Source organism: Tupaia chinensis, unplaced genomic scaffold, assembly GCF_000334495.1.
Source record: "Tupaia chinensis unplaced genomic scaffold, TupChi_1.0 Scaffold000117_2, whole genome shotgun sequence".
NCBI lineage: Eukaryota > Metazoa > Chordata > Mammalia > Scandentia > Tupaiidae > Tupaia > Tupaia belangeri.
The window spans coordinates 6,487,628-6,508,854 of record NW_006159583.1 but is presented as its reverse complement, the minus strand read 5'-3'; the positions used below and the strand labels follow the sequence as shown (position 1 = coordinate 6,508,854).

Here is a 21,227-nt window from a genome sequence, read left to right as displayed (position 1 = left end):
GAAAGAGTGCATGGAAAATGCTAAAAGGAGCGTGTGCACGCCATAAATGGCATCTATTATGTCACATCTAATGGCATGTCCATAAAAAGAACTCTGAAGTAAAACAGACATGATCAAAGTAAATTCCTTTTCACCTAATCATGAACTTTATTTTAATTCTACCCCTATTTTTCTATACATTAATAAATAATCAGTCAAGTTCTAAAAACCTTTGTGACGATGAATATACTCTGCAAAATTTAGTCATTTAAAGAGTTGATTCAAAAAAAAATGTAAAGGGCTTGGTTCTTATTCTTGACATCTCTATAGTGATAAATGCTACAGTTAAAACACCCCAACAGCAATCTGGCATATTGATGTTTTGGAGAGAGCTTTGGACTTGGAGTCAGAAGACCTGTGTGAAGTCCCAACTCTGCCGCTTACCAGACATGCCAACATGGGCAATCACTTAATTCAAAATTACCCATTGCACATTTATGAAATGGATAAATGGGCCTACATGTTCTAAATCTCAGTTCCGTAAATGGGTTCAAGCTGAGAGGCTAGGAAGGTCTCCCTAGATTTCTAAATATCTGATTTCCAAACTCATTTACACATTAGCACCACTGAAAATTATTTTTAAGGGACCAGCAGTTAGCATAATGGCTATGTCGCTGAACTCTCATGTAGTCGACCGCGGTTCGACTTCTGGACCCGGTGGCTTAAACGCACGCTGGGCGCGTGTGCGTGCATGTCCAAGATCCCAAGGAGAATGGAGGAGAAGGGATTGTGGCAGGGACATCCTCCCTGGGTTGTGACTTCTCACTTTCTGTCTCTTTGTCTCTCTCTGTCTTTCTGGCAAGCACACACACCCTGTAGCAAAAACCTCTCTCCCCCCCAAAATTTTTTTTAATTATATATGTTTTTTACTATCATATAAAACAGTGAACTAAAATATCACTGGAAGAACAACATATATAATTTACCAGTTTGGGGTTTCATTTTGCAAAGCATCTTAAGTAACATGTCACTCTAATATTAAACATGAAAACAGCAAATGCACTAAAACCAATTCTTTCTTGTGTATACACACACACACACCTTAAAGTAATTAACTGAGTCAACCATCCTGGTTTGCCAAGACTGCTTGCTTTAGCACTGAAAGTTCTATTTCCCCCAAAACTCTGTGGTCTCTAGAAAACAGGGACAGCTGGTCACTGTAACATAAACACACATATACATATGCTTTTTCTGTGGTGTGCATATGCCTGTGTGGGTATGTGTTAGTATGTGAGTTTTTTTTTCTTTTACGGGGTCTTCCTGTGTTGTGATCCTACTGCCTCAGCCTCTGCAGTAGTGAGACCACAGACTGGCTTTTAGAGGTGAGCTGGGAATTGAACCAAGGTCTTCTATGTGGCCTGGACCAGCCAAGCATCAGCATCCAAGCTGTGCTACCATGGTGGAGCCCACATGCACTTTCAAGTGACCCTCAGTGTCTTAGAACCAAATACAGATAGACATAGCTCTGATGAAGCATCATCACCAAGGTGAAGTCCTGGGTCACTACTGACCACTCGGCTCCATGATCACACTGGGAGACCTCTGATTCCAGTGACATGAGTAAACCACGCGACATCACAGGTGAGCGAGACAGCAATCATGAGGGCCATCACCCATTTTGCTACAGTCCATGCTATGAATATTTAAATTCAATAAACACCATTTAAAAATAATAAATAAAGCCCCTGTCTCTCATCTGCCATTTTTGTCTACTCTACTGAAAGAGTCCGATGATTTTCAAAGAATCACACTTCTACCATTTGACAGATTTCATAGTTTATAGCACTGCAATTTTTTGTTAAAATTTCCCTGTAATGATGCCTTGCTAAATAAACAACATAATATATAGTAAATGTACACTATGATCATGTCTATCTAAACTAATGACAAAACTATCCCCTTCTTTTAAATAAAACAGCTGCTCAAAAACAAATTAATTTAAAATGGTAGGTATGGACCAGAATATATACATATATCTGCTCTGTTTTAAAATCAAACTCACCATATACATCTATTCTAGAACCACAATATTATACATGACTATCTTCTCTTTGGTCACCTAACGGAGACATGAGATTCTAAGATTCAGTCATGATCATTCAAGCTTACAAAGAATAGCACAGTCTGCAGAACCTGCCCTTGGTAATACACATCTCTTACAGCTAGTTATCTGTGTGCAGGACAGTTGGGCAACTGTTTCCACTAGTGTGGAACATATGGCCAGAGGCCTCCCACTGCTTTTAGTTCTACACACTAAAGAACTAATGGCATAGAATCACTACTAACAAGACAGAAGAAAAGGCCACATAATGCCTTTCCTTTAGGAAACCAGAATCTTAAAAAGATTGTAGTAATCTGGTACATTCATAGCCTTGCAATGAATCAATCAAAATTTTTTTGAAAAAGCCCACGAGAATTGTGATTTCTATCCTTAAAATCAGCAACAGTCATGTCAATATTTCTCCTTTTATGCTTCTGACCATCAGCAATATGTGAACAGTCTGGTATATCTGGAATCGGCATAATAAAGGAACTGTATAAAGTGGTTCAGATCATGTTAAGACACATAGCATGATCCAATACCTCATCCTTCTACCACTGGCTTTCACAGTAGAAAAACCAAGGAGATGCGGGAACATCACAACATATTTAGCAGAAACAACATAAATCTCCAAAAGTCTCTTAACTAGCCTTGAAATATAATTCAAAATCAACTAAAATCATACTTCAAAAAAACTTACTATATATAATACATTCCCTTCACGTATGATTTTAAATAATCTTAACAAAACTTTTTCAGCAAAGTCAAGATTGAATTAAGACTTACTGATTGTTCATTTAAATCCTGGGAGTCTTCCATGTGGTTTTCTTCCGTTTCCTGCCACTCCCACGTAGAAGCAGCTTCCTTCAATTAAAAGCAGACTATAAAAAACAAAAAGATGGAAACAGTACAAAAAGAGTTATCTTGTGTATTCATTTGTAAAATTACCTCCAGTATATTAAGATTTAGCATTTACATGGTGATTTGTAGAGACTTTTTTTTTTTTTTTAAGAGAGTTTTTGCTATGGGGGCATGCACTCTCTGGAGACAGAAATTCAGAAAGCTTCTCGAGAACTCTCTGCCCAGGGAGGATGGCCACACCACAGTCTCTTCTCCTTTAGTCTCCTCTCAGGATTCTGGGCATACATGCACATGCACCTGGCTTGAGTTTTAAGCAGCCAGGTTCGGGACTGAAACCATGGTCAACTACATGGGAGTCTAGCGACCCAACGATTATGCCATCCACTAGTCCCCGTAGAAGCATTTTTTAAAGAGCAAAATTAATTAAAACTGTCCCATTTCTGATGTAAATAATGATATTGAAAATAGTAATGTGGTAAGCTAGGATATGGGAACAGCTACTCAAGAATCCTGCACATAAAAATTTCTGAGAGGCATAGTCTGCAATAAATAATTAGTACACTACTATTCTGAGAGAGAGCTACCACTAAGTAATTCAAAGATTTAGAGTCTGAGGGATGAGCTTTCTGATCTGGGGTTCAGGGAGCCAAATCACGCATGGACAACTGCAATTTGAATCCTGGCCCTGGCAGTTTGAAAAACACACTGGGCACATCTACAGGTATGTCCAGATGGGAAAATGATGGGAAAAGGATTGCAGTGTAAACACATCCCCTGAAGGTGTCTCTGAGATGGTGTCTTCATCTCTCTGCCTTCTCTCTGGTGAGCACACATGCCCGCTGACGATTAAAGACAAAAAATTAAAAGTTTGCATTAACAATTCACTTTTGAAAGTACGTAAGAGAATTTTTTAAAATTCAATGTATATATATATTTTTTTTTGAGAGATTTTCGCTATAGGACACGTGCGCTCACCAGACAGACAGAGAGAGACAGAGAGACAGAAAGTGAGAAATCACCCTCCGGGGGGATGGTCACGCTGCAATCCCTTCTCCTCCATTCTCCTCTCGGGATCTTGGGCACACACGCACATGCGCCCAGCGTGAGTTTTAAGCCACCGGGTCCGGGACGCAAACTGCTGTTGACTACATGGGAGTCCAGCGACATAGCCATTACGCTAACTGCTGGTTCCCAAAATTCAATGTATATTTTAACTGGAAAGCTTTTACAGGAAATTTTGTTAGAATTATCAGATGATCATTCTTTATTTCTATAAAATATAATGTTATAAAATGCATAACCAATTTTAAAAGAGAATAAAACAAGACTATTATGCTAAAGAAGGTATTACAAATGAATACAGCAAAGAGAACTGGTAAATAAACTGTGATAAGATAGTCGACTATTCAAAAACGGCTCATCCTTACCCCATACGACTATTAACATTTTTCCAAGCAAATCGAAGTTTAAAAAAATGCTAAGAAAAATAGGCATATAGTTTAATTTCTATATAAAGATTTTATAACATTTGCAATAGAAAATGACACAAAAAGCCAAATAATCAAAAATCCCATTTCATGCACACATACAAATAATCAAAACCAAAAGATACATGAAAATATAGAAACACCTACACAAATACGAAATACAATGGGCTAATATCCTTAACATATAAAGCACTCTTAAAATTCAAACAGAAAGTAACACACATCCTGTAGAAATATCTTCATAGTCAATCACCAAAAAATAGTGTTCAAACTCACAAGTAAATGAAATGTAGTTTAAGATAACAGTGTTACATTTCTAGTCCTCCAATTTTTAATTCTAAATAAAAAATTTGTTTTCTTAATTATGAGAAGTCAAAAAATTTTAAAAGCTAAAAGACTTAGGTAAAAAGGTGTTCATCTTACATGTAGATATTAAAGTCCTATTTCAAGGGATATTTAATAACATCAACATTTTCTGTAAAAATCATTTATGTGAAAAAGAAGTATTCTAAGCCACAGAAACAACTGGTTAATAATTTAATTTACTGAACATTGAAAATATACATGTATTTTACTCAGTTTTATATACATATGTGTGTGTGTGTGTGTGTGTGTGTGTGTGTGTGTGTGTGTGTGTTCACATATTCCATACTACAACCAGGTAAGCATGGTTTTAATTTTTTTTATTTAAATTTATTTGTTTATGTTCATTCACTGTACATCATTACAGCATACAAAATGAGATTTTCCATCCAGAGTACACTGTATATTGTCTCAGTCAAGCACATCAACATACATGTTATTGTCAACAAATAATTTTTCATTTCTTGTTTCCTGTTTGTTTTGCTTTTTCCCCCCATCCTTGATTCCATATCTCTTACCCTCTGCCATCTCCCACTCTCTTCCCACACTATCTCTGGTATCTATGTTTACTTTCTATACTGTTGCCCCCCCCATTTTTTATTGAATTACTAAAGATCTTAATTAATCTAAATATTTTCATAGCAAACAGCTGATACATACATTTCCATGAACACAAGTCTAACTTTAGGCATCCTATAAAGTAGCACCTAGCTGGGGCTATATATCTTACTGCGGTCATCGAATGTTGGTGGGGTGTATTGATGAAATTTCTGTTAGAAGCTGTTACTGTGTGTTACATGTAACAGACTTGGTAAATATTTCACAGTTCTCTTTAACAAACCATGCTTTTAAGTTGAAGTGAAGTCAACAAAAAGGAAGTGGGTGTATGGATATGTGATTTTGAGATTAAAGTTAGTCTTAAAATGTAAATAAATTGTGGAATGTGTAAAAAAAATGTAAATATGCAATGTGACAGTTTCAGTAAGATGCTGATTATAAATACTGCAGGGGCCAACTGGTAACACAGCAGCGACACAATGCTCTGTGACGCTGGATCTAAATCTAAGTGTCCCAGGTTTTGGTCCTAACGCCTATCTGGACACAACTGGTATGTGTGTGTGTATATATATATATATATATATATATATATATATATATATATATATATATATATATATATATGTGTGTGTGTGTGTGTGTGTGTGTATATACATGTACATACACCTCCCATATCCAGGCTGCTTGGTGCTGGGGTAGATCATGGTATGAAGACACTGTTAGGGGTTCCTATTGTGCTCTCTTGTGAAGAAAAAAATAAAACTTCAACAAAAAAGAACTCCACAACTAGAGGAATGCAATTTCAAAAAAAAAGCATAATTTTAAAGCTAATAGGAAATGGGGAATGCAGATATAAGCACATGCATCCTGAAAGGTCTTGCAATTGAATTCAGGAAGGTGAGTGCCAGGGGGCTCTCAATTAAAGATCTTGTGTGTCTGGGAAGGGGAGAGGGGGGCTTAGAAATGGTCACCAAAAAAGCTCAGCTCTTTGCCTTTTGGCTTACACCTCCATCTTCTTCCTCCTTCTCTCCTTCCTCTCCTCCTGGTCCTCCCCTCACTCTGAGCTTCTCGGCACGGTGGTGGTGATTCTTGCTGATGCCTTGCTTGCTCTCCTTTCTCAGCAGACCTGCTTATCCTGGGTCCTATGTACTGTGCCCAGGCCTGGTGATCCGGATCCCTCTGGCTCAGATTCACCTTGGATATGATGAAGCATGACAACTGCAGGTCACTATAGTCCATCGAATGCTAACTGGCCTAAGAGTGGACACATGCTCACTTCACATGACCTTCCTCCACCATCCTGGATTAAACTGTGACTGACCATCTCCTTTACAGTTTCTCCTCACTACCTGGTAACGAATTAGCTAAGTACTCTCTGAAAAAGGAGAATCTAATGTTCCTTCTTATTCTAATAGATAAATGGGTAAGGTAAACTGTAAAAATGCTGTACCAGCATGCAAAAGGAAAGGACAAAAGATGCGGCTAAATAAAACAAAACAAACAAACTTTTGCATTCCTGAATATAGAAAAACAGCCCCTTCTCAGTCTTTTAGCTAACATAAAGTGCAAACAACCTCAAAAGTAAAACCACACAACAGATTATGAGAAATATCTAGTAAATATTAAGACTATAACTATACTCACTGAGAACACAGAAACTGGAAGGGAAAAGTTTAATGACCCGTTAAATAATTATGTAACAATGTACATAATAAATGAAATATGCAAACACATACACAATAAACATATGGGAAAGTGTTCACTCTCTCACAGTTATTGAAGTATGCAAATAAGCGACAAATACACATTTTGGATTATCATGTACATAATCAATAACTGAACTATTTAAATATTGATGAGGCTCAATGTCAGAAATGATGCAGTGAAAATAGTGCCCTTAATTGCTAGTAATGTCAAGTCTTCAAATACTTTTAGAAAGCAATCTGAGGCTGACTCCATGGCCTGACAGACTAGGCAGCCAGATCCCACATGGCTGATACTTGGTTTGAATCCCAGACCCAGTGGCTTGAGAAACATGCCAGACACATGTGCATGCATGCACAAAATCTCCAAGAAAGGAAGAGACAGGAGAAGGAATTGCTGAGTGAACATACCCCATGGGAAGTATGTTCTCTTCACCCTCTCTCTGTCTCTGTCTCTCTGTCTCTGTATGTGTGCATGTGCCCTCTAGCACACACACAAAACAGAAAGCCGTCTTCCATTGCACTTCAGAAACTACAAATATGTCCAAACTCTTTTTATCTAGCATAAATTTTCCAAAAGAGTAAACTCGCCCCACCAAAAGGTCACAAAGTTTAAAAACTGGAAACAGCCTCTTTGTGGTGAATTGATTAAATAAATTATCGTCAATTAATGTAATGTAATATATTTTAATGAGAAAAGAAGGTAATTTAGGGCCAGGAGGTGCAATGGAGATTAAGGCGCTGGATCCCACATGGCCTCTGAAAAAGGAGAATCTAATGTTCCTTCTTATTCTAATAGATAAATGGGTAAGGTAAACTGTAAAAATGCTGTACCAGCATGCAAAAGGAAAGGACAAAAGATGCGGCTAAATAAAACAAAACAAACAAACTTTTGCATTCCTGAATATAGAAAAACAGCCCCTTCTCAGTCTTTTAGCTAACATAAAGTGCAAACAACCTCAAAAGTAAAACCACACAACAGATTATGAGAAATATCTAGTAAATATTAAGACTATAACTATACTCACTGAGAACACAGAAACTGGAAGGGAAAAGTTTAATGACCCGTTAAATAATTATGTAACAATGTACATAATAAATGAAATATGCAAACACATACACAATAAACATATGGGAAAGTGTTCACTCTCTCACAGTTATTGAAGTATGCAAATAAGCGACAAATACACATTTTGGATTATCATGTACATAATCAATAACTGAACTATTTAAATATTGATGAGGCTCAATGTCAGAAATGATGCAGTGAAAATAGTGCCCTTAATTGCTAGTAATGTCAAGTCTTCAAATACTTTTAGAAAGCAATCTGAGGCTGACTCCATGGCCTGACAGACTAGGCAGCCAGATCCCACATGGCTGATACTTGGTTTGAATCCCAGACCCAGTGGCTTGAGAAACATGCCAGACACATGTGCATGCATGCACAAAATCTCCAAGAAAGGAAGAGACAGGAGAAGGAATTGCTGAGTGAACATACCCCATGGGAAGTATGTTCTCTTCACCCTCTCTCTGTCTCTGTCTCTCTGTCTCTGTATGTGTGCATGTGCCCTCTAGCACACACACAAAACAGAAAGCCGTCTTCCATTGCACTTCAGAAACTACAAATATGTCCAAACTCTTTTTATCTAGCATAAATTTTCCAAAAGAGTAAACTCGCACCACCAAAAGGTCACAAAGTTTAAAAACTGGAAACAGCCTCTTTGTGGTGAATTGATTAAATAAATTATCGTCAATTAATGTAATGTAATATATTTTAATGAGAAAAGAAGGTAATTTAGGGCCAGGAGGTGCAATGGAGATTAAGGCGCTGGATCCCACATGGCCAGTTGTGCAGTTAAGAGTCTCAGACTAGAGGCTTGAAATCATGCTGGGCACATGTGCATGTGGGCCCAAGATCCCAATAGGAAAATGGATGAGAAGGGATTGTGGCATAGCCATCCTCTCTGGAAACTGATTAAGTCATTTCTCTATTTCTCTCTTGTGAGTGCACATGAAATACAGCAAACTTAAAAAAAAAAAAGTACAATAAAAATGAGAGAAAATACATTAAGTGAAAAATCAGAACACAAAATTTTAGCTATACTAACACTGCTGTACAACTAATCATGTATCTTGGGACCAGCAGGTGGCGTTGTGGTTAAGGTGCTGGACACTCCCACATGGCTGACCACAGTTCGAGTCCCGGACCTGGTGGCTTCCTTTCTCCCTTTCTCTCTCTCTCTCTCTCTGTGTCTCTCTCTGGTCAAATTAAAATAAATGAATGAGTAAATAAAATGAAATAAATAATAATTTTTTTAAAAAAGCTAATCATGTATCTGAATACTGCTTAATAGGAAACATTAAAAACTACAAGTAATTTGATAAATATAAGCAAATTTTGGGTGGACTGGCCCCATAGCTCAGTGGTTAAGGGAGTCAGTCTCACATTACCAACCACAATTCAAATCACAACCCAAGAGACTTTAAAAACACACTAGATGCAGGGGCATGCATGCACAAGAAGCTGACAGGATGGAGAAACAAAGGGAAAGGGGTTGAAGCATGATTGAACCCCATTAAGCAGAGTTTTCTCCCTCTCCTTCTCTCTATTGTGCGTCCATCCTCTGGCAATTAAAAAAAAAGAAGAGGGCCAGCAGGTGGTGTAATTGTTACCAGATGGCATAATGGTTACATCACTGAACTCCTATGTAGTTGACCATGTTTTGAGTCCCAAACCTAACAGCTGAAAATACACACTGGGCTGGTGTGTGTGCACGCTCAATATCCCAAGAAAAGAAGGGAAGGGATTATGTGTCAAGGCCATCCCCCATGGGAGTTAATTTCTCACTTTCTGTCTCTTGGTCTCTCCAGCAGGTTCACACACGCTATAAAAATCTCCTTTTCTGTCTCTTGGTCTCTCCAGCAGGTTCACACACGCTATAAAAATCTCCTAAAAAAAAAGTGTGTGTGTGGGGGGACCATCAGTTAGAGTAATGCCTATGTTGCTGGACTCCCATGTAGTCAATCGCGGACCTAGTTCAAGTCCCAGACCTAGTGGCTTAAACTCACGCTGCACGTGTGTGCATGTGTGCCAAAGATCCTAAGAGGAGAAAGGAGGAGAAGGGATTGCAGCTTGGCCATCCCCCCGCCAAGGGGTGATTTCTCGCTTTCTACCTCTCTGTCTCTCTGTCTTTCTGGTGAGTGCATGCACCTTATAGCATAAACCTCTCAAAAATAAAACAAAACAAGAAAAGAGAGACACAGTCTACCAAATATAATAATTTTCTACTCATCTGATGTAATAATAAAATACACTTAAAGTTATAACTGATACCCTTTACATGGCCTCCATCGTGTATCTGTGTTCAAAATCTTCTGTTCTTCTGAAATATATTAGCCATTGAATGAAGGCCCATCCTAATCTAGTAAGACTTCATTATACTTGATTACACCCACAAAGACCCTATTTCCAAATAAGGTCAGAGAAGGGTTAGGATTTACATGCGTTTTTTGGGGGACATAATTTATTCACAGCACAGTGAACAATTATTTTCAAGATGTGGTAATGGGTGAAATATAATATTTCTGGAAAAGTTACATAAGAATTAAATTAAGGACTCTGATCATCAAGACGAAGTGATCATTTTTCAGAAGGACCACCATCTAAGGGGTCTGGCGTTAACTAGAATTAAATTGAAATTAAAATTAAAACTTCAGGAAAGATATTGGAGCATAAGAGAATTAATTAAAAAAAAAAAACTAGCTTTCTTTTTGCTAATCACCAGTTCAAAAACTATTTAATGTTCCAGTTGGGGAGTTATTTGCATCAATGTTCCATGTTACAACATAATACTTTCCTTTATATTTCCTTGAAATTTAGATTAATTGTTACTTAGTTTGACTTTCTACTGTAACATGAATTTCTTTCTTTGCCAAACACACTAAGGTACTAAAATATTATGAGCCCAGTGACTTTATATTATTGAACCAAGTAAAACTACCTAGGCTAATTGCAGGAACAGTATTATTTTACATCATAATTTAGCAATGGTTGTTATGCTAAATCCTTTAACATTCAGTTTTCACAAATATATGAGAGAAGGACTAGAACACCCTTCGAATCAAGTACACATGTTACCTCATAATAAAGATATAAAATTAAGGAATAACAGTAACCTCATGCTGTTTTATGAGGCAATAATCGAGGTCCCGGCTCTTTCTCGAGGCCATTCACTTAGAAAAGGTGAATTTGTAGCAGGAATAATAGCAATCTTACCCATTCCATGTGAGATTATTCTTACTGTGGTTAAGTATTTTTCAGTATATAGACAATAGATCATATCATTATTTTTCTTTTTAGGGGGGAGAGGTTTTTGCTATAGGGTGAATGTGCTCGCCATAAAGACAGAGAGAGAGAGAGAGAGAGAAAGCAAGAAATCACCTCCCAAGGGGAATGGCCAAGCCTCAATCCCTTCTCTTCCATTCTCCTCTTGGGATCATGGGTATGCATGCACAATTGCCCAGCATGAGTTTAAGCCACAGGTCTGGGACTAGAACTGTGGTTGACTACATGGAAGTCCAGTGACATAGTCATTACACCAACTGCTGGTCCCCATCATATCATTTTTTAACTCTACTCTAGAAATGAGCTACAAACTATAGAGTCTTAGGAAATTAGGATTTAAAAATTCAGCAATATTTCTGGATTAAATATCTTTTAAAAATGACTTATTTAATAATTTTTATTCATTATTATTGTTTTAAATTTGACCATAGAAAGACAGAGAGACAGAGACAAAAAGTGAGAATGCAAGCCTCCAGGTCTGTGACTCAACCATGGTCTGCCATGTAGGAGTCTAGTGCCTTAACCACCATGCCACCTGTTGGCCCCATTACCTTAAATATTTAATAAGACATTTGTATATTTATATGTAAAGCTATGACAATTCTCAGAAATGAAATGCGACACTGTTGCCTGACCTAGTTAGAAGAGAGAGCAAGGGCCCCTAGCCTTAACAAGGAGATATGGATGAATAGTTGAGAAGTCTGTGGGGATTCTGTGATGCAGTTGTAATTTTCTTCCTGATCAACTGACAATGAAATCTAGAATGTCCAGGCATGCTTCACTCCAGCTAAAGAAAGGTCAATGTGAAGGTATGGATCTCATCTCAGCATCAGGGCTTCCATGGAATGAAGACAGAAGTTACATGTGGGAATAATACCCTCTGGATTAAGTTCACAAATGGCACAGCTTTTGCCAGTCATTAAAGCCAGACACGTGGGTTTTAATGACTCCTTGCCGACATGTTCCCCACTAAATTACCCAGTCCTATCAGTACCTCCCAGAGTTCACACAAACCCTGGCGCTCTCTCCTCACCACCACTACAGGAGGTCAAGCCATCATCATCCCTTGCCTGGGCTATAGCAACAGCCCTAAATGGAGTCCTTCCCTCCTCCCTGTCCGTTGGACTGCATTTTTCAGTTCATCCAGAGTGACAGTTCCGAAGTACAGATCTGACCATATTCTCTTAAAACCCTTCAGACCTTACCTCATCCTTAGAAAAAACTGGGAATGTTCTCACTGGTCCTATGTGCAGCTCTGACAATGCCTAGTAAAGGTCTACTTCTGTCGAAAGGTCCTTTGAAGGGTCACCAGGGGTCTGGTGCTTTTGCTCTCAGGGGTCACTATCCCACATGGGAGTTCTGAGGGAGTGTTTCTCCTAATGTCTTCCCCGAATTCTTGTTCTGCTGCCCTGGCCACTCCCTTCCCCATCACTACCATCATACCGTCCTACAGCCAAAGACCTGAATCTGCACCAGGAATCTCTGGGAGGATACAAGCACGAATGAAGCTATTCTTGCCACTTGCTGCAGTGAAGACAAGGAAAGGCAAGGAGCTTCACTTAGGAAAAGATGGACAGATCTCAGGCTTCCAGACTTTTATTCCAGCCTATGCTGACCCTGGGATGGGAAGTAGGAACCTAGAGAGCCTTGCCCATGGTCTCTGATATAGCCCCCCCTTAACCTAGGTGGGGCTTTGAAGAAGTTTTATCTGTGCAGACTTGACTGGGCCAGAGGAGAATACCCTGCATTATATTCTAACATTGAGAACAGTTCAGTTTGTCTATTGTTTACTTTTAGATTTTCAAACTGCAAGTAAATTTTCAAAAATACATTTTGTAAAACATTAAGGTTTAGTTGCACAGAGGTATCTTATGTACATATATATTACAGGGATCCATATTCGGCTTAACTCATTAGGGAGGTTCTCCCCTTCTCCGGTTACATCAAATCACTTGTAGTCATGGTTCATCTTGCTTAGGATATTGGCCTGGGAAAACATCAGGCTCATCCTCCTTCAGTGGCAAAATCTTTGGGATATAAACCATAGGAGCTCTTTACAGCTGCATGGAAAAAGCTGTCTGTAGGCAGAGACAGAGGGGGGAGCTGACCCACAGAGAGGAGCAAAAGCGAGGCTGGCCAGAAAGTCCTGGCAGAACTTAAGCACCTGGATCTTATTACTCCTGAAGTCTCACTGTTCCTTTGCTGTTCCTGTTGCCTGTTTGTCCGCTTCTCTTCTGGACTTCATGAGCTATCTTCAGGGTTTTCACTTACATTAAACACATTACTTAACATAAAAGTGTAATTGTGTAGGAGGTCGAACAATGTTTATTCTCATGAGGTTGTTGGGAAATTAGAGCTGTGATCAACTGTCCAAAGGGCACCTCTTTACAGTCCTGTATGTTGTCGACACTGCCCTCCAAATTTCATTAATGGGTCTGTGAAGCCGGGCTGGGCACTGACTGGCCCCAACAGCTGGGGCAACATGCCAGAGAGAATAGCCAACAGCACAAACAAGGAACACCTAGCCCAGTTCTATGACCAACTGTTCGGAGAGGTAGGGATGAGCATTCTTTGACCATGCGTGTGACTTCCCTGCCTGAAGAAGAAGGAGAGAAACAGCTGGATGTCTGAGAAACAGATCTGGCTGAACAGTAACAGGTACCTTGCCTGACTTCAAACTCCTTAAACCAAGCCAAGCTAGATGATGAGGTATTTTTGAAGGTATTTTGTTTATAAAGACAGAACATAGACTTTGCACAATGGCCCACTGAACACATGTTTAATAATAATAATAGGGTTAATATTGCTCAGGCTAAAGCAACACAAGCTCAATTTTATGAAAAGGACTTAGGTTATTTGTGATAAATTCATTTAATAGCAGAAAAAAATCATCCCAGAATTATTATGATAGATTGTTTTTGTTTTTGTTTTTGTTACTGGGAAGGTGCACTCACTGAGGAGAGAAAGAAAGAGAGAGAGAAAGTGAGAAATGAACCCTCAGAGGAACGGCCATGCTGCAATCCTTTTTCTTTCATTCTCCTCTTGGGATTTGGGGTACACATGCACACGCACCTGGTGTGATTTCAAGCCTCTGGATCTAGGACTTGAACCACACAATCAGTTGTGTGAGATCCAATCCCCTTAACCTCCACATCACCTGTTGGCCTAATTGCTTGAATTTTTTTTTTTTTTGAGGGGGTTTTGCTATTGGGCCGGTGGGCCCACCAGCTATAGGGCGTGTGCGCTCACCAGACAGACAGAGAGAGATGGAGAGACAGAAAGCAAGAAATCACCCCCCCAGGGCAGATGGCCATGCCGCAATCCCTTCTCCTCCATTCTCTTCTTGGGATCTTGGGCACGCACGCACACGCGCCTGGCGTGAGTTTAAGCCATCAGGTCCGGGACTTGAACCATGGTCGACTACAAGAGAATCCAGTGACATAGCCATTACACTAACTGCTGGTCCCCTCAATTGCTTGATTTTTGACAAACATGTCAAACCAAAGTTTGCACTGTGTTTGCTAACTATTGGTGGTTGGCTACTTAGCCTAGAAAACACAAATAGATATGACTGAACTGGGAGGCATCCAAAAGAAATTAGGGCCTAGGCAACTTTTGTACCCCTGCAGATAGAATTCCTTTCTTTCCTGTTGCTCGTCTAATCAATGCTTGCAAATTTTTCTGCTGAACATTCTGAATATCCTGCAATGGTTCATCTAGCTGGCTCTCCTGACACCTGGCAGAAGAGAGAATATTTGAGCCCTTTCTTAGAAGCAGTAGGCATTTTTAAAGCTATTAATCTCTCTTCTATGTAACTTAAGCACCTTCTTTGATGAGGAATGTATGTCTGTACACATTGCTTCACACACATCTGATGACTTTACGTCCCTCCTGAGGAAAATGTGTTGCACTGTGAAAGAATTTAACACGTATCTCCCAAGTTCAGTGTGCAGCTCTTGAAACCCTAGAGATATAAAGGTAGTTTTGCTAAAGGGAATATAAATTTAGTGAACCCAAGTAAATAAAATAGAATAAATAGAACAGAATAAAATAAAATGGGATAAAATAGATCTGTATGGGAATCCTTGCTTTACTACTGGATAGTTGTATGACTTAGAAAATTCAGTATTCGCAAATATTATTTTTGTTATCCACAAAATAAGAATAGTGGCCAGACAGTAGCAAGGCAGTAAAACACAGCACTATGTGAGGTAAGCCCACAAGGGAAGGTTCTCAGTTCAGTCTAGAGACCTTAGGTGCAAGCTGCCTATGATCAGAGATTGACAGGAGACTGCGGGTGTATCATGGAGTCGGGACCCTGTTAAGGATGCGTTTGCTCACTCTCTCTCTCTTTCTTATATGTTTTTCTTTGTATCTCTTGCTCATGGGATAAACAAACCTTTAGAACAATAAAAAATTAAGGATATAACAATACCTGTCTTATAATTTACTAAAATTAAATAAAATAAGACATTTCAAAAATACAAACTATGTTGGGGCCAGCAGATGGCATAGTGGTTGTCACTAGACTCCCACAGGGCCAACCACAATTCGAGTGGGACCAAGTGGCTTGAAATTCACACCAAACACATGTGCTTGTGTGCCCAAGATCCTGGGAGGAGAATGGAGGAGAAAAAATTGTGGGTGTGGCCATCCCTTCTAGGGAATGATTTCTCATTTTCCCTCTGTCTCTGTCTCCCCAGAGAACAGACATGCCTTCAGGCAAAAATCTCTAAAAATATAAAATTATATATACATACAGATAAATGTTACCAGCAAATTAAGGCATTGGATCTCCCAAGGTTGACTCTGTGGTTTGAATCCCAGACTCACAGCCTAAAAAACAGGCTAATGAGCATACACGTTCTATGACAAAAAAAAAACTAAAAAATATTAATAAACCATTGTGATTACTAGTTAAAGTGTAAGAAAACCTCTACTTTTGGGACCAGGACTTGTCGTAATGGCTATGTCCCTGAACTCCCATGTAGTCAAAAACAGAGTCCCGGACCCAGTAGCTTAAACTCACACTGGGCATGTGTGCGTTCATGCCCAAGATCCTGAGAGGAGAATGGAGAAGGGATTGCTGCATGGCCATCCCCCCTGGGGGGTGATTTCTCACTTTCTGTCTCTCTGTCTCTCTCTGTCTTTCTGGCAAGCACATGTGCCCTATAGCAAAAACCTCTCCCTACCACCACCAAAAAAAGAAAGAAATCCTCTGCTTTTATATATTATATTATATATTTGGTTCTTCGTATACTGAACGGAAACTCTGAACAGCCTTGCTATATGGTTAAGTAGAACCTATGCCATTTCTTGCACAAACGTGATGATTTTTAACTGTGTTTAACTACCAATATTCGTGATCATCAGGAGCTACATTAATGATCTATGTTTATATAATGACCAAAAGTCAACAACCAGTCTTACGTCAATTCTCTGAACTCCGGTAAGTTTGTAACAGTGAACAATGCCTTGATTAAGTCATGACACTCACCACTCTAGTTTGTCATTTAATATGATATCAGAGTTGTAACTAGTTTCTTTAGGGTTGAGAGGCTGATACAATGAATAACAATCATAGCTGAGTATAATAATAATAACAAAATTAAATAAACAATTCTTTTAAAAAATAAAGGGCAGCATATGTGGTATCACTGGAGCAACATTCCTACTTCCTATCTCTGAAAAACAAGATGAATAGGAAACAGAGTTAACTGGGAACTTGAGGGGAAAAGATGCTTATGTTTGTGTTCTTGTCATTGTTTTGTTGTCATTATCTTCACCTACGGGGATGAGCAGGAAGCAAGAAAACGAGGCAATTGAGGAAGAAGGGAGTACAAAGAGTTCCTCTTTTCTTTTTCTTTTTTTTTGAGAGGTTTTTGCTGTAGGGCGTGTGCGCTCCCCAGAAAGACAGAGAGAGACAGAGAGATAGAAAGCGAGAAATCATCCCTCGGGGGGGATGGTCACAGCGCAATGCCTTCTCCTCCATTCTCCTCGTGGTATCTTGGCCACACACACACACACGACTGGCGTGAGTTTAAGCCACCCGGTCTGGGACTCAAACCGTGATCGGCTACATGGGAGTTCAGCGACATAGCCATTATGCTAATTGCTGGTCTCTGCTTCATTTTTTTTAATGCCAGATGGCATGTGCATGCCCATCAGAAACAGAGACAGAGAGGAAGAGAGAAAGAGAAAGAGAGAGACGAACAGACAGAAAGCACTCTTCCAGGAAGGCCTGATCATGCCACCATCCTTTCTCTTCCTCATCTCCATCCTGTCAAGATTCTAGGCATATGTGCACTCCTGGTGTTTTTTTCAAGCCATCTGAACCAGGACTTGAACCCTACTTGGTCAAGTGGGATCTGGCCAAGTACTTGACTACTAAACTAAGGGGCCGGTCCAAACTCTTCACTTTTATTGAAGTGGGAGCTGGAAAAACTCATTAGAGAAAGGAAGCCTGTCATATGATGGAGCCTTTGGGAAGAGAATAAAAGAAAATAATTATTTGAGATAAATCAAAACAGCCTTGCACAAAAGTAAATTCTAAGTTTTTACTACATCTGTGGTATGGAAACCTCAAGCCAAAAAAACAAAATCAAGACAGATCTAGGGGCTTGAAATCACTAGACTCCAGGGGAAGCAAAGGCAAAATTGCTCCATGAGGATTCTGAGAAAGATCCATCAGAAGTTACCAGCTACATAAGGAAACAAAACACCCAAGGGACAGACGAGGCAAAATCAGAAGGAATTAAGAATTTTAGCTTTTGAGATTACAAAATAATCTCAAAACTATATAATGAGTATCCTTGAAACAATTTGAGACAGAAGAAATAGAAACAAAATTGAAAGTACCACACATGAAAAAAATAAATACACAAATTTGGAGAAGAATCATAAAAATGTTTTTTAAAAAAACATATGCATTAAAACTTTTTTAAAAGAGATTTTTGCTATGGGGCATGTACACTCACCAGAGAGACAGAGACAGAGAGACAGAAAGCAAGAAATTACTCCCCAGTGGAGATGGCCACACTTCAATCCCTTCTCCTGCTGTTCTCCTCTTGGGATTTTAGGCACTCTAGCACATGTGCCCAGCATGAGTTTTAAGCCATCGGGTCTGGGACTCAAACCGCGTTCAACTATGTGGGAGTCTAGCTACGTAACTATTACGCCATCTACTGATCCTGAAATTTCCTTTGAAAAAAGAGAAAGAATGAAGTCCAGTGGCCATGCACAAGCAATAGTACTGATGCACAAGGCAGGGACCATGTGAGAGGCCTGAATGGATCCTGGACTATCTTGAACATGCTGGACACAATATCCCTTTTACGTCTAATCCAAACTAACTGGAAAGCTAAGGAAGAGGAACACAGTGACAAGACTCTGTTGAAAACATCCATTTCTCTCGCTCTCTTCCTCCTCCTCCTCCTCTCCCTCCTCCTCCTCTTCTTTTTCTCACACACACATTAAAAAAGAAAAGTGGAGAGGAAAAGGAAGGGGAGGCGAGAGGAGGAGAAGGGAGGAAAGAATTAAACAGAAAATCAGATACAACTAAAGAAACAGTATTGGAATGGCTTGGTAGCCCAGTAGTTAAGAGAGCCAGATCCCACATGGGATGTCTGGCCTGGTGTTTGGAAAACATGTCAGATGTATGTGCACAGATGCCCAGATCCTGAAAGGTTAGAAAAATGGAGAGATTGTGATGTGACCATGTACCACTGCGGTGTGCTTTTGCCCTCTCGCTATTTCTGTCTCTCTCTGGTAAGAACCCATGTCCTTTGGCAATTCATATTATTTAAATAATAAAATTGCATTTATCTCCATAAAGATAATGACTGTGAAATTAGTAACAAAAGCACAAACACAATCTTTTACTCTCAACTTTTCCATAACATCAAGATTTTAGGAACCAAGGTGCAATCTCTGAAAGCAATATTGTTTTTTTATTATGGGAGGAGGAGTCCCACTCTGTAACAAAGTAAATATGAAATATAGATAATATGGCAGTAATTTGTATTTACCTGAAGCCAAGTTACTGATTTGAGTTTTCTGGAGTGAATATTATTTAAGAATTTAATTAATTATGATATTGTTTGCTTTCCTAAAATTTGGGACATTTGAGAATTGTATTGGTTCAGATTCTTAATTGAGGCATTCAGGAGAGTTTGATTCTCTTTCTTCTCAATAAATTTCCCTGTAGACTTGGGTATAAAAATATTCCCACTAACTTTGTAAGTGTAAAGTCACCTTCACAGAAAGCTGCCATTATAGCTTTTTAAAAATATCCAAAGAACCTTCTAAGGGCTGAAACCGTAAACACTCAGAAACAAAAATCAGGTAAATTGGGTGTTTTGGTTCAATTCAATGTTATACTTCCCTGATGTATGCATTGACTTTATAAGCAAACTTGGAGAAAGTCAGAGGTATACAGAGAGATGTGAATGGAATCTACAATCCTATTTCTTTGTCTTGAGATTGTAAGGACTCCAGGTGGGGTTTATTTACAGGCTGATTATGAGTGTCTCCAGTTATAACACTAGAAACTTCTAAACTACAGTGAGTACAACCACTTCCTTCTCTCGCTTTCTTCCAGTTCATTCTTAATTTAAAGTCAACCTTTCAGAACTTCCACTCTCTGGTCCACTCTCCAGAGCCACAAAGTGTAACTAAACCCTGCTTTCACAACTATAGCAGGCTGTTCAATATTAAGAATAATATCATTCATGTCACCATAAATCATTTTTTTCCTCAAGTTAAGTGCCCCTAGTTAATGAGAACACACCTTTAATACAAATAATTTTTAAAAATTTGTGTTTCCTAATGAGAATTATGGCGGAATTCAGTCAGCCACAAAAATATAATTGCCTAGGAAATGCATTAAATGGAAGGTAGATATGAACTAAGTCATAGAACGTCACTATGTTTAAATCACTCAATTATAAATTGACATTATATTAAAATAGCTGGACATTAATGTGTACCAAATATCACATTTATACCCAGACAAAAATGTAAAGGAAACCAATTAGATGAAATGGAGATTAGTGACAATAAATTCTCAAAGAAGAATGCTCCTTCCAGAAAGACCTTAGAGTTCATTTAAGACTGAATTATTCTACAGGAAAATTGAGGGAAAAATGACTAATGTTTAAGCTAAAGGAAGGTCGGTTTGCCTAGTAATTGGACATGCCTGGGCTGGTACGCAGAATCTGTGGGTTCAGTTCCCGGAAGTCCAAAGGCTCTCAGGCCTGCAGAGCCTCCTGGGAAAGGCCTCTGCTATGGGAAGCACAGGTGAGTAAGACAAGTAGAAGACAAGGGTGCGTCCTAAGTCTCAAGCCCGTAAGAAAACAGGGGATGATTGGTGGCCCAGTGTTAAAACACAACGCACTGTAAGGCTGACCTACAAGGGATGGTTCCAGTCTTCCCTGAGTATGCCAGGCACGTGTGCCCATGAACCAGGAATGGCTCTGGGCTGGAGAGGATCACAACATCAAGACCCTGTTGGGGATGCTACCTCTCTGTCTGTCTTTCTTGCTAATGTAAGAAATAATTTTTTTAAAAAAGAACTTATGTATCTTAAGGACAGTTTGATGTTGCTCAGTTAACTGTCCGGAGAAAGGGGTGAGGAGGGCAAGGTGCATCACTATGTTCTCTGGCATCTCTGTTAAAGGTGCTGCTCTGTAGGAAGGTGTAGATATTTACCTCAGATGAAGTTGCTTGTGACCCCTGCTGCTCAATCAAGGAGAGGAGAGACCTTGCCTAGAGAAATGCTGTTTCCTTTAAATAGGCTTAGGGAACGAAGTGAGGGTAAAGAAAATTTGGGG

At 39.2% G+C, this 21,227-nt stretch overlaps 1 protein-coding gene across 6 annotated transcripts in view; it reads right to left on the bottom strand.

The window, feature by feature from the left end:
- EYA4 (EYA transcriptional coactivator and phosphatase 4) overlaps positions 1-21,227 on the bottom strand; it is a 325,860-nt gene that overhangs the window by 285,408 nt on the left and 19,225 nt on the right. For all 6 annotated transcript variants that reach the window (XM_006144330.3, XM_006144324.3, XM_006144326.3 and 3 more), the window contains exon 2: positions 2,867-2,961. In XM_006144330.3, coding sequence (XP_006144392.1) covers positions 2,867-2,899 — 33 coding nt within the window. In that variant the 5' untranslated portion in view covers positions 2,900-2,961. The remainder of the gene's footprint in view (positions 1-2,866; positions 2,962-21,227) is intronic.